The following is a 24,548-nucleotide window of genomic DNA, read 5'->3' on the forward strand; positions in this document are numbered from 1 at the left end:
TTCACAACTGAAATATGTGCTAGTAAGACTGAGTTAAAATTCACAGTAATCGTCTTAGCTGAATGTCGTGACTTGGCCTCAATCGAGTAAAAATTCATGAATTCATTCTATAAGTATTAAAGTAGTTTGGTAGAACTGTAGGTTCAGAGCAGGTATAACAGATCCTATAGGTTTTTGCAATTCTTTACCCCACAATTGCATTTCTAGAGTAACTATGAATTTTCTATCATTTAAAAATTACGCTTAATACATAAACTTCCATGAGCATCAACGTCCAAGAGAAATCTTAAGTTCTCACTAGTCTTTCGTTTATTGTTTTTGCTGTAACTAATTTAAAATATTAATCAATCCGTAGGATAGATCATGGTCTTATATTTATAACCGGAAAGTCGCTTATGAAGTTGCTCACTTAGCTGAAATGCCAGCTAACTTCAATTGTTCAACTTTTCAAGCTATTCCTTTACGTTTATTGAACTAGCAATCGAATGCTTGTAGATATAACACAAGCCAATCCGCTTGAGAGGAATAGCGAACTTGCCGCATTTGGTTGCTGCTTGAAGAACATGACGGAGACAGACAAGGGCAACTCGATAAACTGATCGCCCGAATCGAATTCCAAATCGTGTCGTTGACCCATCATCAATCTCGCATGACGCAACACATTCTGGTGCGGCACACGACCATCGAACAGTGTTAGCTCTGCCACATGGAACTCATAGCTGACGCTGAGTATTATGTTGCGACAACTCAGACTTTGCTGCTCCTCATTGTAGAGGCCCAGGATGGGCAGCTGACCATCTATGTGGCTTAGTTGGAGTGGCAGCCACTGATCCGCTTGTGGTTTGCCCAGTTGCGAAACCAATACTTGATTCAGTTGCTCCAAGCGAGTGCAATTCTGTGGCAGCAATTGGCGCCAAATGTGCGCCTGCAGCTGCTGGCAATATTCCGTATGATTGTGCAACACAATTGGCGCCACTTCACGTAGCTGGCAATGCTTGGCGAGATCGACGCCAAAGCCAACAGTGGAACGACTCTGCTCGCAGAGCGTTAGCCAGTGATGAGTAAGATTAACTGGCGTCTGATCGCTGCTGTTTTGTGGCTGCCACGTGGAGAGCAGAAGTGGCGCACCTTGCAGATAACCAAGTGGACCCGAGTTGGGTTTGGTCAAGTCTGATGCTGCAGTTGCCGTTTTAAAGTTCAGTTCGTAGTGCAGCCAGAGTGGATCATGTTCCTCCAATGCACTCGCTTCCTTTAGTATCAATTTGGCTGACAAGATGTGTGTGTAATTGTGCAGCAACTTCAATTCAATGCTGTCCACGTTGATGTCCAGTTGCGTCTCATTGCACTGCATTTGTGGCTGCTGCAACAGTTGTTGGCATATTTCTATGTCTATGCCCTGCACTTCCTGATCCTCTGGGTCGAAAGGTTTTGCTAGTAACTGATGGCTGCTCGTCAAATTGAGTAATGTCCAGAGATGGCTCTGCATTTCCAAGGCATCCTTGAGCAGGCAGCTGCTTTGCATGGGTTCCAGATGACGCAGTGCCTGCTTCAATTGACAGTTGGCGCTTTCATAGGCCAAGGGCAGCTCAAAATCGGACAACTCTTTGATCTCTGGTTGCCACAGCTGCAGCGCCTGTCCGTATTTGTAGTGGCTCGTAGACTGGGAGGATTGAACAAGCTGCTCCTCGTAGCCAGTTAGCTGTTCCGGCCATTTGTTATACTGTTCCGCATCAAAGTTGTTGCTGAGTGGCTGAGAATAAGGCATAATAAGGAATATGTTATTAGAACAACAAGTATAATGCACAAAAATAAAAATTATTAACTATACATAATATAAATGAATAAACGAATAGTACCATGTGTAATTAGGCTAGGCTCAGGCTTTATTTGTGTACCAAAAAATTAACTCTAAGCTGGAGGAATAGTGAATAAATTAAAAATAAATTTCAAAGAAGCTTTCTATTCAATAATTGAATATAAGTACAACAACTTATCCTAAAGACAATTTATCGAATATTTATTTAAACATTACACATATTTTACATTTTTCTCAAATAAATATTTGAAAAATATAAATGACCTTATTTATTTGAAGCTACTTTGAACAAATTATAGGAAGGATCATTGTATGAAATGAAGGAAAGAATTCAAAATAAGAAACAAATTTTATGTAACATTTTAGTTAAAATGTGTATTGTAAAAATAAACATTTTATAATACATCCCAACATACCATTTTAACGAACTGATTGTAATACACTTTAAATAATACTTTTCTCACAAAGTATTTTTTCTTACCTTTGGCTTCGCTGGCTTTGTGTTGCTGCGAAAGACGCAAAGCCATCCATCGTGGAGCTGGCAGGTGGGCAGTCCATGAGTGTACTGAAAGTCCTCAAGACGCGTCTGCAGCTGTGGCGCCACAGACGACTGCAAACAGTTGAAGACTTGCAGCGTCTCGGCGGGGCAATCGCGATCACAGCAGCAATTGATTTCGCACAGCTCCGATTGCAAATCGCACTCGCAGTAGTAGAGACGATAGTCCTGACGAGGTGGCACAATAGTTGTCTGCACTGTGGTGGCATTTATGACCTCAGGAGCAGCAGTGGTTGTCGAGGTGCTGCTCGTTCTCCTTGGAGTTGTTGTTGTGGGAGTCTTTGCAGTTTTTCGAGGCGGAAATGTCTGGGCAGGAGTGCTGACAACTTCGGACCACGCCGGACTGCTGGTGGCAATCGCATCCAAGTTAATAGTGGTCAACGGAGCCTCAGTTGATGGTGTTGATGTTGAAGTTGTAGATGATGATGTAGTTGATGGTGTTGTAGGTGATGATGATGTGGTTGATGTTGTTAGTGGTGTGGCTGGAGTTGTGGTTGTAGTTGTTGTGTTTGCATCCAAATCCTGTGAGATGCCTATTTTAATGCAGCTCACAGGCGCAAGGATTAGGCAGAGGAAAAGCAGGGAGACCATGGCCTTTACTTGAACTCCACCCCGTAGTCTTCAAACTTGCGAAAGATCAAGTTGAGCTCTACTAGAACTTTACCAGAGCTGCGAGTCTGCAATTTGTATCTGCAAAATACATTTTTATATTTTATTCCTATGAAATTAATATATTTAAGACTAGTATTATCAGAGTTAGGGCAAGATAATAAATGAACCAAATTCAGATTTGGTTCGAATGTTTTTCTTTAACAAAGTAATAAATTAATGCAAGTAAGTTGTAAAGCAATATGCATTCTCCTTGAAAGAAATAAAAATAAAATATATTTTAAATTAATAAATGTAATATAAATTAATAAAAAAAATTAAGAGTAAATATATCAAAGAAAATTACGACTTGAATGGTCAAGCTTATCTGCCTACAATTTTATACGCACATACAATGTACGACTATGTATAATATCAATACATTTGATCAACCCCCTAGTGTTTAAAATTATACATGAACACAGAGTTTCTTACCGCTCGACGCCCGAAAAAAAGCAGATCGGTTTTGCTGAGAGCTGCGCCGCCACCTCCAAATCGTTCTCTAATACTTTGCCACCAGGTGCTTGGCGCAATCTTCCAAGTGTTTATCTCAAGGCGATGGTTGCCCGGCGTTGTAGGGATGTGGGCAAAGCCGTAGCCAACTGGCCAGCACTGTTGCAGCACGTTCACGGCGTACACTTCGACGAGGAGGCGTGGCCAGCCTTGAATGGCAGCGGCACAGAGATGCACGTCCAGAGGTTGGGCAAAGTCTGAGCAATTCTGCAGACGATGGCTGACAACGTGTGTCTGTCCCTGCACCTCGCCCTGAATCAAGCGCCAAGAGTTGCCTGTGAGTTGCGTACAACAAATTAGCGAAAATTATAGATTAATAACTTGTTCTTCTATTTACCGCTCTGCAGACTCCACTTGCAGAATAAATGTGGTTCGTCAAAATCAACAGCTTTCAGTATTTGTCCAATTATATGCACTTCCGCCATGAATTGCTTTTATTTATGTAATTCATTTAACAATCAATTCAAGAATCACATCAAAAACAATATTTGTTTTGGCTGTCAGTTTTGCAGGCGTTGACATGGCAACCGATTGTGGTTGTCATGGCAGCCAAATAGTATTTTGTGGCAAAGTGGTTGAAATTAAGCGTTTCAATTTAAATAAATATTTAATTTAATTTAATTCAAGCTCAACATAAAGTTGTCATAAATGCTCAATGGATTTTTAAATGTATGCGCCATTTTTAAACAATGCTGGTATCATCGATAAGATATCGATAATTTTCAAATATATGAAAGCTCATTTTTTTATCTTATTGCCAAGTAATTAAAATTTTATTTATTACATATTGAATATCGAATATTTAATACTTCTAAATTGGCTTAACAACTTTATATTTATTTAAAAATACAAGTTTTCTTCAAAGGAGTGAAAGGCAAAGCTTCGGCCGCCAATTGTGGCGGCTTGTCGATATGTTCTGTAACGTCCAGCAAACTACGTAAGGCAGAACAACGTATTACTTTATTACTTTAGGGGTGGAAGTTGCATTTCAAATGTAAAACCGTTACATTATTGAGACAAAAATACAGGTCGGGTTTTGATAAACTCATTATTGCATTGCCTGTTCAGGTTGCTTAAAATTTTCATATATGTAAATTCAATAGACCATTAAATTAAATTACAATGAAAAAATATATAGTAACATATGTTATGTATGTATTTGGAGTATTTGTGGCTGTTCATTATATAATTGTCCAATATATCTGCTCCCATAAAAATCTGTAGTAATTTAAATCTGTATTAATTAAATCTCTTGAGTTTTACTAGCTTAATTGAGCAATTTATTTAACTTAAAAATTTGTTTGGCTTTGTCAACGTCAACGGCAAATAACTGAACTGAGCTAAGGCTATTTATTTGTGTACCACGGATCGTCCTTGATTTGCGGTATATTGTAGCGCATTTTAACGGGCGCCAATATATGCATTATCATGTGCTTGCATTCACTTGTGGCCATCGGGTTTTTTTGGGGAACACCAGCGATTGGTTGATACGCTTGAGCAGAATGTGCACATTGGAGCCATCGTAGGGCAGACGACCGAAGACCATTGCATAGCAAACCACGCCACAGGCCCAAATATCCGACATGAATGGATCGTAAGCAATGCCTGACAATGGAGAGAAATAAATCTCGAATGGCAGATTAGTATAAATGAGATTTACCTTTCAAGATTTCGGGACTGGCGTAAGCATAACTGCCGCAAAAGGTTTTCGAGAGCACCACTTGGTTTTCAGCGGTGCGTGTATCTTTGCGTGCGAATCCAAAGTCGATTAATTTGATATTCCAGTTCTCATCCAACAGCAGATTCTCACACTTGATGTCGCGATGCACAACGCCCTTGCTGTGAATATACTCAATGGCACTGATCAACTGTCGGAAGAGTGTGCGAGACTGTGGCTCATCTAGAAATTTCTTCTCCCTCACATAATCCAGCAATGTGCCATTTTCCGCCAGTTGCATGATTAAATAAACTCTGTGTATTCTTTCTTCATACTGTGAATTAGTAAAATTATCATTCACTTACCTGTGACTTGTCTCAATGCTCTGATAGAAGGTGATTAGATTCTCATGATGCAATCCTTTAACTGCCTCGATTTCACGTGGTAGAAACTTTTGCGTGTATTCAGTTGGTGCTTTCACCTTCGAGATGATCTTGACGGCAACACGTTTGCCGTATTCCTCGGAGAATCCAATCTTAACCTTCGCATAGTTGCCTGTGCCAATCACCTTGCCCAGAATGATGCCATGCTCCTCGAGTATTGTTTTCTGTGGCTTCGCCTTGTCCTCTTTCACCTGCGATGGCACAGGTTTGGCCGGTGCAGGCCTATCGCTATTAAACGTGTAGACTTTCTGCTCTTGGCGACGACCTGAGGCCTGATCTGTTACTAGATCTTGCGATGAGCTAGCAGCCACTGTAAAGTAGAGAGTTCTTAGTGAAATAATTGTTCGGCTATTCAGCTCTCACCTGGGTCACCCTTTCGCTTTGGCGCTGTCGCCATTTAAAATGGTCCAAAAGTTCTTTTTTGAACAACCTCAGCCAGGATGTTACTGTACGAGTTGACTGCTGCCGTGTATTTATCAAAGAATCATTGAGAATTTTACTTCTGCATGCTTAGTATTACAAAACTAGCACATTTTACAAACCAGATATATTTTATCGGCAAACTATTCTGACATATTTAGAAACATCTGAGAATTTTGCTTTCAATTTCGATTTTAAATTACACGCCCAGCATGTTTATTTGAAGTGTGTTTAACTTATTTCGGAATAAATATATATAAAATTTGATGAATAATTTAATTTTTATAGAGCCCAAACATTCCACAAAATTGAGTAGTTACACATCTATCCAAATCATGCGGATTTTATTCTTTAATTATTTCTTAATCTCCTAAAATGTTAAAATGTATAAGAATAGAAATAGTATTAGAAGTGATAAGAGACCTTTTGAATCCGCTACCCATAGGATAGAAGGGTATTATAACTTTGCACTTCCAGGAAGTGTATGTAACAGGCAGAAGGAGGCATCTCCGACCTCATATAGATATATAAATTCTTGATCAGCGTCAACAGCCGAGACGATGTAGGCATATCCGTATGTCTGCTGTTCATATGAACACCTAGATCTCAGAGACTTTATGAGCTAGCGCTATAATTTTCTACAGCACTTGTTATGTTTGCGCGCAGATCAATTTAATTTAAAATTTTTGCAACGAATAATTTTTGATGCATACATTTTATAATTTTTATGATTTCAGAAAATTTGGTTGCGATATCAATATACCATATGTAGTCTTGCTAAGTTTTTAGTATTTTGTAGAGGAATATTAATATATTTATATTTAAATCTAATATCGCACTGTTTTTATTTCATTCACAATGGGTAGCGGGTATCTCACAGTCGAGCACACTCAACTGTAGCTTTCATACTTTTTTTTTTTATATTTATGTGTTCATAGAAGCTGCTGTTCTTCAAATAATAAATGTAAAATTACTGCTATTAAATAGTATAGTTCTAAGAAAGGTAAGTTCGAAAACAATTCGAAAAAAATATAAATTTTCTTCAGAAGTTTAAAATATAAATTTGTAATTTAGGCAGAGAATACAAAAGAAATCAAAAGTTGAAACTAAACTAAATTAGAAACATCTTCCACTTCAATTGAAAGTTGGCTGCTTATAATTCCCATTTGATTTCATATTTGGGGATAAAACAAACGATCAGAGCAAAAGAACTGAATTCTGGGAATTATCCAATTTTACAACGCACATAAGCTGAATTCAGCTGGCGCATTCAAAGGGAATTTTCCCCAATTGATAAATGTTATTGGGAAAATCAACAGCAGGGCGCATTGTCGAGTCGAGTTGAGTCGAATCGAATCGAGGCGAAAACGTGTCGTGCTTGGCTGTGGCATGGCCCACACTGGAGGCTTAACTTAAACAAAAAAATAAAATAACGGAAAATAAATTAAAAAATAAAAAGAATTATTTTTTTAATTGAATTTATATGCTGGAGGCGTTGCGGTTGCCGTGTTTATGCAGTTGCCAGTTGTGTAATAACTCAAGCAAAAATCAAAAAGGCCCAACACGAGCGACCTGGCAAAAAGGCGATTCGACCCCTCCTATGGCAACTGTATGTGTGTGTGTGTGTGTGTGTGTGTGTGTGTGTGTGTGTGTGTGTGTGTGTGTGTGTGTGTGTATGAGTGTGTAGAATGGCCATAACTTTTACCGGGCGGCTCAGTTTTTGTCCGCGTACACCGCCCCTAGCCATTGGTTACCTACATTTTTACTTAACTTTCGGCGCTGTTTGAGTTTTGCTTTATGAAATTTTCACATTTTTTGCATTATTTTGCTTTTATTGTGTGCCGTGTCGTTGGCTCCAACTTAAGTCCCCCATACCTGCCGCTCTCCCTCCCTCCGTCTCCCATCTAGCTTGTGTTAAAGTAGCTTAAGGTCATTCGAGCGGTTTGTAAATTTTCAATTGAAATCCTTACACACACAGAACATACAACACAGAGTGTGTACATATATATTTTGTTAATATTTATTTGTGCTTTGGCATTGGTTCTCATTTTACCATTGCGTGCAAGTGAAATTTTATGTTTAATTTAAAATTGAAATGTAGCTGGAAGCCAAACAAAGTCGCCTGCAATTGGCAATGGAATTTAATACAGGCTTCTTGCTCCTCCAGCTTCTGCTTCTGCTTCTGCCTTTGCTCTTCTCATCTCACTCCTCTCCATCCCTTGAGGGCGCTGCTGTCCTCGCTCCTGTATTGAATAAAATATTTATAATTTCATAATGAAAAAGAGCAGCATGCCAAAGATAATGCGAACACTGTTATACACTCTTTTCGTTTCTTTTCTTTTCTTTTTTTTTTTTTAAGTGCACAAGACGTTCTGAGGTATATTCGCACTTGCGTTGAATTTGTCAATTATAAATCAGATAAGTTGGCTATTAAACTATAGAAACTACTTCCAGATCATAGCTATATTATATTCTATTACATTGGTTTTACCCCTAAGACGTTTAGAATAAGTTTGCTGAGTGTAATATGGAATTAAGTATCTTCTTTCTTTATTCTATTAACTTTGAACTAACTATTAACAATTGATTGGATTGTTTAACATTTAACTGTATTGAAAACTGGATTGAAATTTTGACATTTTATTAGCAAATATAAGAATTTTCGTTGGCTCGTTTTGTAGGTATACATATTTTACTGGGCTTGTTACGTATACGTTATGAAAACGTATAGGCAAAGTATACGTATACTTAATGTATAACCGAATTGCAATTTTTTATGATTAGTATTAGCAGAGTTATCTTTTCTTATTAACATTATTATTCTTAATTAGAAATTTCTTTGAAATTTCTTCTAATGTTTCAAGACATTATTTAATATTTTAAAGACTAATGTTGGGCTTTATTAAAAGTGAAGATTCTATTCCAGCAATGGAAATATATATTGAAAATTGTACAAGTTAAACTTTATCATAATATTTATAACTCTTCGATTATTTAAATATATTAATCAATTTGCAAGATGAATATTTGAATATTATTATTATTACTATTATTATTTTTTTTATTGAAATAACAAATACAATTGTTTAATGCAATGAGATGAGCCAGAAATACTAAGGCTAACCAAGCACTTTATTTGAAGTGTATTTACAATGCGAACTGTTGCATTTGATGCGTGCTCTTGTTTTGTGGCCAAGTTGCCCGGACGCTGTTACCTGTCGCCTTTTTCGCAGCATGCATGTTAATGCTCCGCCATTACGTTGATTTCACAATATCCTTGCACATCCTGTCCGGAGCACTCTGCGTTGGCTCCGCAATGCTCCGCAACTCAGCAGCGCAATGTCAAAATTGTTTGTGGCAGTTGCCGCCGCAGCTGCGTTGCCAGCGGAAATGCCGTTGTCCAGAAAGCCAAAGAGTGCGCGAGAGAGAGAGAAAGAGAGAGAGCGAGTGAGGCAACACAACCAAGCAGCTTCCGCACACACACGTCGTCTCCTTTTGTGGCATACGCAAAAACTGGCAAAACAGCAAAAATGACAACTGAAATATGCGACGCAGTGCAAATTTGTGAGTCAGTCCAGTCCAGGCCGGGGATCTGTGTTGGGCTTTAGACCTGGCATTGTGGTTTATGCCACGCATCATCGTCAGCTACAGGACATGCAACTGTGAGCTGGGAGTGTGTGTAGTCGCTGCTTCAAGGATGCCTTTCCGTTTCTTCTGCTTCTTCTGCTGTTTTGTTTCTTTGGTTTAAGCCTGCATCTGCCTGCATGTTGATAAAGCATCCGCACTCTTCTTGACTTATCACTGGCCAGTTCATTGCCCAACACTTGCTCCTCATCCTTTGCTTCGTGACGTGTTTGTGCATAATGAGTCGGTCTCGGGCGGGTAAAGCGGGGGTAAAGACGAAGCCGCCTTTTCAGCCTTTGTTGTGGTTCATATTTCGTTGCCTGCAACTCGAATGCCATTCATTTGTGGCCAGTCCCTGTAACCGCATGGTCCAACTTCCCTCTCCTCTGCTCTCTGGGATGAGCTTACCTCGTTTTTCACTTATCCGCTTAAGCCGTTGCCATCTCCCTCCCACTTCCATTCCCACTCCCACTCCCACTCTCACTTTGGTCTTTCTGTTGCCTGGCCTGTCATTAACATTACTGCACATTTTATTTGTATACGTGTTGCAGCTTTCTCTTGTTGCATGTATAAGTAAATGTTGAAAAGTGCTGCAACTTTTTTTTCTCCAACTGTCAGCAATAATCACAACGCAAATCTTTGTCAAAAGGAAATAAAAATGAAAGACCTTGCTGTACATGGAATAAACATGAAGCTGCACACTCTGAAAAGTCACAACCAAGCTGAATTGCCTGGAAAAGGTTTGCAGCTTGTGACAGAGACTTTAATAAATTTATGATGGCTGACTAATATGTACTCTATTTTATAGATTGCATTCTAAGGTTGTATTCATATGATATTAAAGCAAATTGAATAATAAATATTATTAATTTTTTATTTCATTTCCATCATTTAAAATTAAGAATAATTGTTATAGAATTATTTATAGAATAACATGCCGACTAATTACATAATAATAATTAAAATTAAATTAATTGTTTAACAAATTATGATGGAAGATGTCGCTGAAGATTGAAACAAGTATTGTATAACACATATACTGATTAATTTAATATTCTCAAATGAAGTATAAAAGACAATTAGAATAAATTTGCTGAAGAATTAGTTTGAATCTATGCAGAATGCCAATATTTTAACTGGAAATCCCATCATTGCAACTAGAAAAAAGAACGATAATTCATAAATATTATAATTTTAAACGACGTCATAAAAACTTTTTAAGAAAAGAATAAATAATACTGTTACCATAAATTATTCATTGATATCGAACATATCAGTACAAATAGTAAACACTCACTCTATAGAGTTTGTCTTAATAGAATATTATTGATATTTATTTAATTTTTTTGAATAAGGAAAAAATAAATGTAAATATTAATAATTAGTTTCGAAATTGACATAATTTTATTATATTATTATTTATACTAACATTTTTCTATTGTAAAATAAAATTAAACACTTACTCTATAAATTGATAATCAGTCTAAGTATTGTTATTATAATTACAATTTAGATAATCACAAAAGAAATTGAAATTGCTTATTTACCTTATACATATTTAAAACATCTATATATTATTTATAGTTCACAGAGAATAACCGGTTAAAGTAATCCTTTTGAAGCGAGGTCTGATTTAACTTTGCTTATGCAATATTTGGCAAATAGAATTATATTAATTTCTGACAGGCTTGCCATAATATATTGATAAAGCATATTTTGTTGCCAACAAGTCAGTTTAATAAACGTGCCGCATATTAAGCTGTTTGCCCCAAGAGCTGCAAAAACAAAAAGGAAAAAGAATAATGTAAATGGAGGCAAATTGTGGCTACTTTGAATGCACACAGCTTTACAGGTTTCAGAGAAGGAGGGAAGGGAAACGAGACGAGCAAAAAGCAAAGCCGACGAAATGCAGTGAAGAGTATTGTAATCCCAGTGCTGAAAGCAGGAGCAGGATGGGGCGGGGAGAGAAACTACTCGTAGACGCAGAGACGTTCCAACTTCTTTTGGCATAATAAAATAATATTTTGGCTGTGGTCCAGGGCTTGGGTCTGGTCTGAGCTGGGCTGGTAACAGAGAAAACAAAGCAAGAAGGCAAAACCAAGCAAAACAAAACAAGACAAAACAACAACAACGAAAGCAGCCCAAAAAAAACATGCTGGAGAACAACAACAGGAGATGAAGTGGCCTCGACTTGGCTCATGGGTTATGGCCATGACAGCGGCAAAAGTAGCAGAAGTCAATGCAGTCAAGTAGCCAGAGCCAGAGCCCAATCCAGACTTGTACACAGACTTGTACGGACTTGTAGCGACGTGCACAGACCTGCCCAGCTCAACTCGACTCAGCTCGGCGTGGTCATAATGTCCTTCTTTTGTGCTGTGCTTTATTGAGATGGCAAGGCAGCGGCGGAGGCAGAGGCAGAGGAAGAGGCAAGCCAAGGGGCTGGGCAGCCTGTCAAGTTCAAGAATTAAAAAAATGTTAAACAAACTCAGCCAGGGAAATCAAAACAATAATAATACTATACGAGCTTGTGGCCAAATATGTGTGTGTGTGTGGAGAGTGTGTTGGCAGCTTTCCCGACTTCCTGTCTGGGGTTGCCATGATTTTATTTGCATGCAAGCGCGTGTCAATGTAAACTATGAGGCACAGACGCGTTTGCTGCCCCCTTTCTCCACCCTTCTCCACCTTGCACTCTTACGTTACAGTGCCTGCCATTCGTTCTTGCGCTCACTGAAGCGTAGCCTGTTACATTTTTGGCAGGCAGCCGAAAAGTATGCAATGTCTGTTGGCTTTGTCTAGGTACTGCGTCTGTTTCCCTCCGCCTCCCTCTTTCACCTCCTACACCCTTAAACCTTTGCTATTCCCTTTACACGGTATTCAAGCATTTGTGCTCCGGTTTGCTTCAATTTGCCAGATTTTTAGGCATTTGGAAATTCGCACAGTTTTATTTGCATTCGTACGCGGCGCGGCGTTCATTTCGTTTCACAAAACGCATTTAAATTCATGAGACGCGAACTGCACAAATAAAATAAAAACAAAAAATGCGCGGCAATACGCGAATTCTGCAATATGCATTTATATATGTGTCAACAGCTGCTGTTGCAGCAAATAAAATACGTCGAATGAACTGCGTCACTCACTCAACGAATTTAAGAATGCTCTACTTTCTCAGTGCCTTAAATTCATTGAGTTGAATTATCACTCAATAGAAAATTAATCTACATCTTTATAAGGAGGAAAATTCTTTAATTTGTACTAATAATAATTTTCAGTCAAGTTTTGAGTTCTTTCAATCTAAAATAAATATGAATTTATTTTATTTACTCACTCATTTTAGATGTTACTTTAAATATCATTAAAAAGATATTCCTATTCCAATTGTAGTAAATAAAGTCCCATTTTTCGGCCAGTTGCGCCCACAGAGTTCTCAACTGAAATACTGAACAGCACGAAAATAACATAAATTAATATTCAGTTAAAAATGTGCAAATATTTTATACACGCATGTCGCAATATTGTTGTTGTTGCTTTAGTTGCTGAGCTGATTGTTGGGCTGTTCCTTTATTATACCCTGTACAGAATTTGGTACATAAATGAATATTAAAAGGCTTTTGAATGGATTGCTATCTACTAAAAAAATAATTGGATCCTTTTTTGATTATCATAAGAGAAACTGAATTTTACATAAGTATTTAAAAAATTTCAATAAGGCTCAAATATTAGTTTTCAAAATGAAAAATATTATAACAAGTTTTTATAAAAAGTATGTCCAAATACAAGGTCATTAAAATTAAGAAATTAATTCTTTTAATTACAACTTTAGCGCACTTTTCACTAGCAGGGTATCTTAACACCAATAACAGCAATGGTCTTCTTTCATTCTTTCATTTTCTTTTCCATATATTTGATGAAAAAACTGGGAGGTGAGAGCAAGGTATGAGGAAGCTGCAGTTCTCTCTTAACGGTCAGTGCATTTTTTTGGGCAATTTTTTATTTCGTGTTAAATTTATGAATTATTTGCGCTTTTGCCGTTGAATTTATTGAATGTAAATGCTACACTGCACTATGGAATGAATTCACATTGGGAGAGTATTACTTAATAACTTTTAAAATATTAACCCAACGAAGATTTGAGTGGTATGCAAATACAATTTACAATATATAGTGTTTTTAAATATATATTGTTTATATATATTTCAATAACATAATTTTAAGTAAAATTTTATAAATGTAGTAGTAACTATTCATATCAGAATAATAATGACAAATTTTCCATGGATGTTCTGTGTTCTTAAAAAAATTAAGAATAATAAGCCGATCAGGTTAATATTTTACAATAAAATCTATATAAATTTATAATACTTAGTATAAATTCAAATATGTCGACTTCTACCATCCCATATCATAAAAATATATATTCGTAATGAAAAGCTCTTGTATGCTAATAGAATTAGGTTAAACATGACTAGAAAACATAATGTTATAATATTATAATATATATATATATTATATTGTAATACGATTTCATCGTCTCCACCTTGGGGTTCCCAAAGGAAGCTTCATCGTGCAATAGTTGGATAAACTGAATTATATCTTAAAGAACAAGCATTTACCCCATTGTGCTCCAGTTCTTGGCACTATTTCTGTTGCAGTTGTTGTTGCTGTTGATATTGTTCTGTGCAAACTGTTGGTGCATACTTTTGTGGCAGCGACTTATCTGTAGGGCTGCATTTTGTCGTTGGCCCCCGAGGTAATTTACATGCATTTTCTGTTATAAATTAACGGAGCAGTTGCCATCAAAAACTATATACATATGGCATAGTGTAGAGCAATATTTTGTGTGATTTATGCAAATGCTGGCAAAATTACAAGAGCAACAACAATAAGAGTGCCAAACACGTATGGTTAATTAAAAATGCATAGAATTTTACATAAAGTAGGCAACTAATATTCATAGTTTCAAGTTTGCACTCAGCCATAAACTCAAAGGCCCACTTAATAAGCCCCAAACCAAAGAGGTGAGGCCCTAGAGTGGGTTGCCTTCAAACGCTTAAAAGATAACTGAACCGCACACTAAGTTCATTCCGTTCCCTGCCACGCCCCCCCTTCCAAACCCACACACACACAGATAGAGAGAGAAAGAGAGAGACAATCACATAGGCTTGCCTGCATTATGAGCTCATTAATTATTCATAAATATTGCTTTACGCAATTAGTTAATTCCAGGATTGATTGATTTACTTTTGTCTGCATATGTTTCCCACATTTTCCTCCCCCCTCTCTCTCTCTCACTCACTCACTCTTTCTGGCATTCCCTCATTCGCTCGTCCTCTCTCTCCCTCTCTCTCTCTCTCTTTCACTGTGTCCACAATGTTCCGGACGCTTTTGTGGCATCTCTCGATGATTTGTGTCGTCTTGTTGTTCTTCTTGTTGTTGTTCTTGTGGCATTGTCTTCATGGTTGTCGTTTCAAGGCAAATAGTTCGCACAGCTAACGACAAAATGCCATAAATGCTTTCGTTGTCCTTCTATTTGTATAGACCGCCTGCAGCCTGCTTGAGAAAAGGGGCAAAGGCAGCGATGGCAACGGCAAAGCTGCAGCAGCTGGTCTTCAATATGTTTTGTTAGGCGGTGGAAACCAAGGGGGGAGAGGGAGAGGAGGAAGGAGCAGTTGAGCCCATGGTTCAATGGCTTTGCCTAACAGTGTGTTTGTGCAATAGTTTTAAGGCGCTTTGAAGTACCTTTTGAGACGATTTAATAGTAAGATATCAAGATAAGATATAGATAAATAAACATGATGATGAGAGCAAGCAAGCGGTGATGGAAAGTAATTATAATGTAGTCACAACTTACAATTACATCTGTTTTTCCACTTGAAAAGTGTTTTGAGCGAAGTGAGAATGAAATTGAAACCACAGCAATGTAATGATTAAATGTGATAAAAAATAGGGGAAAGATGGAGTTAAAACTTTAAAGCTCAATATATGTTAATTTAAAGAAGAATTAGGAGAAACGGAGATATTAAAGTGACGTCTGAGGGTTAATAGATATAATTTTTTAATATAAATGGATAAAAATATACCAAATATAGCCTTCGATATATTTTGGTATTTATTCAGTATATTAATTTGGCATATATTTTAAGAAAAATACTGTATGTTCTCACTTTTATTGAAAATGAACTTCGGTATATATATTTTTTTTAGTATTTTTTAGTATATTATATTTGGTATATTTTAAAAATAGTACTGCATTGTGTTGCTTTTATTGAAAACGCGTAGAGGATATCTCACAGTCAAACCCATTCGACTGAATTTGTTTTATTTATGCATTTAAATCACGTTTGTTTTTTTTATAAATATAAGTAGTTTATATTATAAAAGAAAATATTGTGCAAACTTAAACTTTTCTACTTATGCAGAAATTAAACAAAAACCATATTTAAAGATTTAAATTGTATTCATTATAAGAAAATTCATTTGACATTATAAAGAAGTGTTTAAAGTTTGAAATGACTGTAGTATAGAAAATTAAAAATAAAGCAACAAGATTTAATAATAGTATATAGATGATTTATGGAATAATGGCAAGCGCAACTCTCGACAGGCAAATAAATCATGCAGTGTATATTTAATTAAAGAATTTAATTTATTTGCTGCTAAACAAGACATAACTTCGCTTCGCTGTGCACAATTCTGTGGGGAGTTGATAACTTGAATAACTTCATGCAACTAATCATCAAATGCGATTCGAAATGATGGCAACAGCCTGCATGGGTGAGCACTGAGTTGAGTGGGCCTTAAATCGATAATAATCACAACGGCAATTGCAATGACAACTGAATATGCATATCGAGTGTGCGTGTATGTGTGTGTGTGAGTGTGTGTGTGAGTGTGTGCTTACCTCTACATATGCAGATATGGATAGATACATGTGAAGTTCTGTGAAGCCTCAGCTGAAAATTGCAGTCAACATAAATCGCAGTGAACACAGAGGCAGCGTTTGGCAGTCGGCTTATGCGAGGGGAGTGAGAGGGGCGCAACAAATAGGGGAGATGGGGAGGGGAGACGGACGCCAAATGCCGCAGTTGTAGGCCGCCTTAGAGCCAAAGCCCGTTGCCAAAGCAGTGTAAGGCGAGTGCGCTAAATGCAAATTAATTAGACAAGGCAACCTCAACCTCAGCCTCAACCTCTGCACGGCAGCAACAAGAGGAACAACCACAGCATTCACAACAGCAGTTTTGGGGGTGTATTTGATACCACACCACATCGATTTCGAAGGGGGAGCCAGGCAGATTTGTATTCTGCTGCCGAGCTGCTGGGCATTAGTTTGCACGGGTTTTTAAACAATAATTATTTTGTTAGCCATAGTTATGAGCAAATTGAGCGTCCATAATGTGTCCATTTCGGAGGGGGGGGCGAACAATAACAGGAGAGGAGGCAGGGGCAGTGAAAGGGGTAAGCCGTACTACGGATTCCGGAAGAGCATTGCTTGTGGGCCAACAATGCGTAAGCCTCAATTAAGCTTCAACAATTAGTGAGAGGCTTATTATAAGTGTGTACAATATGTTTCTAGTCCGTTGAAGAGGACAGGCGGCCCTTGAATTTGAAATGGAAATGGAATTGGATATGGAAATGGGATTGGGTGATATAATTGATGGTGGACCATATATACACATATGTACATATATTGTAGTAGCTTCGTCGTATGGCACGGCTGTTATGCGAAATTAGAGAACGTTATTATTAAGTTGCCAAGTTGAAATAACAGTCATTATAGCTAAGCCGACTTTCAATTACAAAATACCGCTGAAAGCTCTTCTAATGCCATTTTATTGAATTTAGAATGTGGCAGCTGATTTAGAATGTAAATTTCTAATACTTTAACTACAACCTACAACATACAATCTATAGTCTCTCTAATCGATGTAATAGAACAACACAGAATATGAGATTTATATTAATTTAATACAAATTACAAAATATTTATTTACTATTATTATTTAGCGTAGAATCAGTACAACAGAAAATTTCACCTTAATAATGTCAAGCTATATAACCGAATACGGATTAATTGTCAAAATTACTAACCTCTATTTCCATATGTTATAAATACATTCAGTTAAAAATATGCTAATTTAAACGATTTAGATCTAAATACATACAATACTTTTGTATGTGATCTAATGGAAAATAATATTTTCATTTAATTTTTGTTAAAATTATAGCTTGTTTAAATAATATAAAGTAATAATTGGAGTATATTGCAGTTGTGCTTAACTTGCAATATAAACATAAGACTTTATAAATTTAAATTTTTTTAACCCTAAGATAAAGGATATAAATAAAGGATATATATTTAAAAAGTTTGTCAATTAAAATATGGTGCAGTGATTCAAAAACAATATTTGTTTTTTTAAATTTTTTATTAAGAAATATTAAAAGCTGATTACAAGTTGTCGTTACACAATAAATTTAAAGCAAAATTCCAATTTAAATTATTTTGTACTTTTGGTATGAACAAATTTAATGAAGTAAAATTGAAACTAATATTTAAAATTTCCTTGCATATATTTCCTGATATCTACCTCTATCGACAAGTTGTATACATTTAAAATCGCAAATAGCAAACAAAAAATCAATATGCTTTATGATTTTAGAAACTCTAAGAAAATAAAAACTTATTGAAATTTATCTATAAATAGTATTAATTTAATACATCATTTGTTAGAAACTATTGATAATGAAAATTCGATAAATTAGAATTGAGAACTAAAATTTAATTAAAATTCTTTCTATTTCTAACATAAAGTTGTATACATTTCAAAATTTCAATGTTTATATGACTTCAGAAGCTCGAAAAAAATGATTAGGTATGCTAGAAGTTCCTAAAAAGTTTGTGTAAATTGGTAGATTGAAAATAACGGCAACAATTCCACGTGGTGTCATAATTCACTTGATTTTCCCTTTAATGCCAAAACTACTCGAGAGTTTTAAGACTGCTCGAGGAATGAGAGAGAGTAGCAACTACTGTCAGTTCTGTCTGCGCGCAGAGTTGTTTCAGTCAGTGTAAGTTAATACCTTTGTCCAACTTCAACTTGGGATGTGTTGGATCCGATGCCAAACCCACTTCAAGTTGAAGTTTTGTGCCTTCCTGTTGCTACTGTGATTGCTGGGTTTGAGGCTCAGACAGAGGCTCACATCACGGCGCACTTTGTATCATTTGGTTACTGCTCCGTTCTCTGTTCTGTTCTGTTCTCTGTTCTTCATTCTCCTTGCTCCGTTCCTCAGTTCTCAGTTCAGTTCTTGGCTGGGATATGTTCCGCTTGTTTTTTTGTGTATTGTACTGTTAGCATATTTTATGCAATGACAATGGCTTTGGCCTCGCCACTGTTGGTAGTTTATAAATCATTTGAGATAAGCTGCTGCACAACGTGCAACACCTGATGCCTTTTTGAAAGGATGCCGACCCAGGCCAGCGGCGTGCCATTCGAGTGTTCTACGTTAAAAATTGCAAACAACGACTAAATGGGCACAAAAAACAGTAGCAGCAGCAGCACAAGCAGCAACAGCAGCAGCAGTCGCCAACCGAAGGCAGCAACCAACGACGAGCACATAACAAAATTGAAAATAAAAAAGAATAAAGAATAAAAAATGTTAAATGGCAACTGGAGCAACATGAAAGTTGCCGATAAACGATAAACAGACTCAATAGATACTCTACTTGAATATTGAAGGTAGTTCTATAAAACTTAATTATTCATTTGAATAATGTATAAAAATGAATACTTGACGGTTGATTGACCAAAAAAGTATTCAATTTCAAATATTCTCCTAATTCAATTATATTTTATTTTAATATCGCTTTGATTTTCAAATTGTAGAAACTATTTTATATTAATTGACGAAACAATTAAATCACAAAATCATTGAATCAATAAGTCTGCTGTTCTTTGTTCTTCAAGTATGCACAATACTTAACAGACTAAATAATTATAGCACGTACTGTGTGCTATAAATTTTTCTGTATTCTTTTTCATATAGTCCGCTACGTATACTTAATATTTATATGGAGAATTTGGTAAGCCCACAAAATCAAAAATAATTCTTGAATTTAGTTTTATTATCAATGAATACTTATTTTAATTGCAAGACTCAAAACATTTCTTTATTATAATAATTTATAAAAAAAAGACAACTTAAAAATGAAAAAATATAAAAATCATTTTTAAGCTATGTTTATATATCAACTCTTTTTGAAGTTTTAACTACAATATATTGTTGAATGTTTCAACTATATTGCAGCATAGAATTGTAAGATCCCGTTACATCAAGGGTATAACAATAACAACAACATCGAGCTGAGCAACAAAATTGTTTGCGGTGCGGCACACAGCAAAATATGAAAATGTAAATAGCATAAAATGAAAACCTGCAATGGCAGCACTTTTCCAACACTTTCCGAGATGCTGACTAGAGGGGTGAAGGGGTGGATGTAAGGAGGGGTGTCACATCGCAGGCCCTTAGGGTTGCCACCGCATCGGTTGGAGAAGGAGTAGAAGAAAGAGAGGAGGGGGAACTGATGGTTTGATGGGTTGCCAGCTTGCTGCTGGGCTGGCGGTTAAGGCCTGGCGCTGTTTCGTGACTGACGCTGAGTGCAAGCTGTTTAGCTTTCATGTGACAAAGTAAATTTCAATATATTGAAATTGTTATTTAAGTAGAGTGCACGTGAAGGAGCCAAAGGAGGCAGTCAAGCTCTGCTCCTAGTTCGCTGTTATGTGTTATGTATGTGGATGCCTGCTGGCAGCTGTTGTCTCTGTCTTCTATTCCTCCTCCTCCTCTCTCTCTCTCCCCTCTGCAGCTGCTCATTCCTGGGCCGTTATTGTAAATAGTGTCATAAATAAATTGCCGTGATTTGTATGCCAGCCACAAGAGTGAGAGCGAGAGCGACAGCGAGTGGGAAAGAGAGGTGCTTGCTATTCGAATATACAAAAAAATATCGTGTGCCAAACAAATTGCATTTTAAAATGCAGCCCCAGCGATTTTCTAACAAAAGAAATAAAGTACAGTCGCTGGCCGAAAACCAAACAACGCAACATAAAAAGAAAACCAACATGGCTGCCACAACTGAGCGCTAGCTGCCCAGCTGCTGAAACGATTTAATTACAAATAAAGTAATTTTTAATTGAATAACCGCCAAAGTTGATGGAAAAACGTTTTACATCCCCCTCGACTTACCTCCCCCCTTTCCCCACCACATTTTGGCTTAAAAACTGATCGATTTTCAGTCTCGGCTTGATGCGAACAAACAGCGCGAAAAATGCACATCAGCATTGACTGAGCAGGCGACTTCGAATCCATCCCACTGTGCCAATGTCCCACTGTCCCGCTGCAACATCATTCTCACTACTGTGCGTGCCACCAGCATTTGTTATAGCTCTCTTCCTCTCCTTCTCCTTCTTCTTTATCACCATCATCTCCCGACGAGTCTCACAACATGTGTGAGAATGTGTGTGCATTAATTTTGCCACTTTTCGCCCTTTACATACGCATTGCAGTGGTTTACTTTGGTCTTCGCAATACCCTACACTAGCGATAAAGTTGTCCAACAACGTGCCAAAGATATAAATGCTGTGCCCTATTAAAAATTAATTATTGAAAATAATTGGTCGACTTATTTTAAATCTAATTTTTTTATTAGAAATTTAAAAGTGTTCTATGAATTTCTAAATTATGATTCCTAATTATCAATAACATTTTAGAAAATACAATTCATGGTTATTTATTTCTGAATATGTTTTAATAATAACAATCTGAGAATTCTAAAGAATCTTTTTTAATCATTAAAAATTGATAAGATTTATTGTAACTTTGGGATAATACATAATTCGGATTTGTATTGATATTTTAAAACCATTTCTATGGCAATTTTAATGTAGGATATTCCCGATATTTTTTGAACATGTTTTGACAATATAGATCTTGGAGTTTGGAAATAAGATTTGTTAAAAAGTTCATCCAATATTGTAAATGCAAGTTCTATCTTTAAAGTTGTACTTTTGATAACTGTTTTAGGAAAAAGCTATGTGGAATATTCTTGCTACTAAGTATTGATAATGTGAAAATGGGGAAAAGAGTTATAAGAATCTTTATTGATCATTAGTAATATTAAATTTAATGTATTAAATGTATTTACAAAATTATTTTTCACTTGCTTATACCTAAATCAAGTCTTACTTTCTAGCGCATTCAAATGGCAAATATACCCAGCTGAAATTCTCGTTTGCAAGCGAACCACGAGTGTTTTTTTTTTTTTGTACAATTTGCCATCGCTTCTTTTTCGCTGCGCTTATTTGCAATTGCATCATCGATTTAATTGCAAATTAATTGCTTCATCATTGGCTCGCGCATGGTCGTCAGGCCTGACACTGGCAGGATCTGGCCTCAATATGCCCCACACCACGCTGATGTCCTGCTTTATATTGCAGCCTCGCTCTGAAGTCGAGGCAAAGTCATCATCGCCATGGATTCGACCAGCTGCCGTTTATTTTTACATTTCGCGCCGGACGCTGCATTACTTTGTAATTATTGTGGCAAATGGTTTGTTTGCATATTGATTACAGCTGCAAAAAGCCAAGTGTGGCCATGCCACGCCCCCAATCCACTTTCAATACAACACTTTCCACTTCCCTTTCTCTCTCTCTCCTCTTGCAAACAGTTGCCATCAATATAACGCAGGCAATTGGGTGACAGCATCCCATTCAGCTGAGTGGAAGATGCAATTGCGATGCAGGTCACTTAGTGGCGCCGTTCAGATCGCTCTACATAAATCCTAGACAAAAGCTAAGGCAACAGCTGCTGCTTTAAGCCTTGGCTTATGGCTTAAGTGGCCACTTGCTTTAGATAGTATAAAGTAGGGTCCATTTGCAATGCATTTTAATACTGTCTCTCAATTTGAAATCAACCACAGAGCATGTTATGATCACTACATAAAATGTATAACAAGTTCAAAGGCAGTTAAAGCTTAACTTTCGAGGTTTATCTGAAATCTTTTATCTTGAAAAGAATTGATAAAAATATATTATTAGAGGCCATGTCGATTTTTGCACCTTTCCTATGATGATTGCAAAAATTGTGTTTACATATGTATGTGTAAGTATTGAAGTTCCTTAAATCTTTTAACCTAAATGCAATGTATATAAGAAACTTCGAATTATTTTCATATTTCACGATTTTTATTTTTGTGAATGAAAAATATTCAGTAGACGCACAACAGATTTGAAGTAATCATTTATGGAGTTAGAAAAAATTGTTAGATCGCTGAGACTATCAAATGCACGAGTTCATTGGAAATACAACTAAACTAAAAATTAAATTAGAAATAATACGAAAATATTTATATAAAATATGGATATTAAATTATGAACATATGTATATATACAGTATATACATAAATGTAGTTTTGATGGAAAAAATATGAGAGACATACTTGTGTGCGACTTACAAATCTCCTCCACTTATTTGTCTTCTCAATGTTTTCCGTATAACTTTTGTTTTGTTCGACAGTTGTAAACTACAAATTAAAAAGACAAGTGAAGAACACATTAAGTTTAGTTTAAATTATACATAGTTTTATATTATTATATAAAATATTTGCTATTGGTAAGTTTTTTATTGAAAACTACAATTTTTATTGACAGAGTTACATTTCCTTTGCTGTGCCAAACTGACGGCATCCTACAGTCAAGCACATTCCACTGTCTTGTTATTTTTAAACATTGTTATATATTTGCTGAAGGAACTCAGCCGGTGATGGACATGCCAGTTATGTATTGTATTTTTATACGTCAGTTGAGACATCATGAAATTTAAAAGGCGAATTGTACTTGATTTCGCTGGCAGCACTGACAACTCTCGAGCAGGAGCTGGAGCGGGAGCCGGAGTGAGAGTCGTCGCCGGAGCTGGAGCTTTGTCTGCTCAATCAAATTTAGGAAAATTGCCTGGCGAGCAGTGGCAAATGTACGAGTAATGGAATTTGCAGCGTCAATTGCATTGCCAAAGTAGCCGCAACTGCAGCGGCAGCGGCAGCAAGGAAGTGCAGCAAAGAGCTTGTCCTGCGCCTGCAGGACATAGACATTGACATGGACATGGGAAAGAGAAAGAGAATGGGAAGAAGAGGAAGTAGACGGTTAGACAGGCACATCATAAAGGCAACACAAAAAAATTTGCGGTTGATGCATTTTTATGAAGCGAAGCGCAAAGTGGACGTGAATGGGGTTCTCTTTCTTTTTTTCGCCTTTCGTTCTCCTTTCGCTGTCTTTATGTGTGTGGGTGTGTGTGTGTGGGAGTGCAAGAAAATATAATAATAAACTAGAAAAATGACAAAAGACATGTTAAAAGCGCACACAACAAAAAATAGCATCAGGGTGGCAACAAGACGACGCCGCTGACAGGCAACAAAAGTAGACAGCTCCAGTAGCACTTTCGGTAGGCCGGGCAAGGAGCTGTTCAGGGGTGTAAAGTGTAAAGAGGAGAGAGGGAGATGGCACAAGTGCTGCAAAGATTTACTTGGCGATAGACAAGAAAAGAGGCGTGTAAAGTGCCGCCAAGCTAAAAATATTTGCACAACAATGGAAGCCACAGAAGAGAAAGAGAGAAAGATACATAAAAAAAATATATGTAGTATGTGCGATGTATGCAAAGAAGAAGAAGGAAGTGGAGAAGTAGGAAGTTGTGAAGTAAAAGCGTTGAAAAGGCAGCTGCCACAAGTAGTTGTGAGTGTGTGTGTGTGTGTGTGTAGTATAATGTAAGTAGCTATAAAATATGAATATAATAGAGCACATCACATCATAATGCGCCCGCAGCGAATGCAGCAGA

The 24,548-nt window shown here is 36.8% G+C and overlaps 3 protein-coding genes across 3 annotated transcripts; all 3 read right to left on the reverse strand.

Annotated features, from left to right (window-relative positions):
- Window positions 1–276: 276 nt before the first annotated feature.
- LOC133839752 (tectonic) lies at window positions 277–2,963 on the reverse strand. The gene is made up of 2 exons (XM_062271374.1): window positions 2,298–2,963; window positions 277–1,750 (listed from the first exon to the last, which is right to left on the reverse strand). The coding sequence occupies exons 1-2, from the start codon at window positions 2,961–2,963 to the stop codon at window positions 467–469; spliced, it is 1,950 nt and encodes a 649-aa protein (XP_062127358.1). The 3' UTR covers window positions 277–466.
- Window positions 2,964–2,968: 5 nt separating this feature from the next.
- Window positions 2,969–4,012, reverse strand: LOC133839768 (B9 domain-containing protein 2). Its single transcript, XM_062271376.1, is given in 4 exon segments — window positions 2,969–3,062; window positions 3,456–3,472; window positions 3,474–3,808; window positions 3,871–4,012. Coding segments are annotated over 4 exon segments (534 nt in total). The 5' UTR covers window positions 3,959–4,012.
- A 778-nt stretch (window positions 4,013–4,790) lies between these two features.
- LOC133850057 (testis-specific serine/threonine-protein kinase 1) lies at window positions 4,791–6,250 on the reverse strand. The gene is made up of 4 exons (XM_062286018.1): window positions 5,997–6,250; window positions 5,556–5,943; window positions 5,194–5,504; window positions 4,791–5,138 (listed from the first exon to the last, which is right to left on the reverse strand). The coding sequence occupies exons 1-4, from the start codon at window positions 6,028–6,030 to the stop codon at window positions 4,960–4,962; spliced, it is 912 nt and encodes a 303-aa protein (XP_062142002.1). The 5' UTR covers window positions 6,031–6,250; the 3' UTR covers window positions 4,791–4,959.
- Between the last annotated feature and the right edge of the window lie 18,298 nt (window positions 6,251–24,548).

The sequence above is a fragment of the Drosophila sulfurigaster genome, chromosome 2L, assembly GCF_023558435.1.
Source record: "Drosophila sulfurigaster albostrigata strain 15112-1811.04 chromosome 2L, ASM2355843v2, whole genome shotgun sequence".
In the NCBI taxonomy this organism is placed as follows: Eukaryota; Metazoa; Arthropoda; class Insecta; order Diptera; family Drosophilidae; genus Drosophila; species Drosophila sulfurigaster.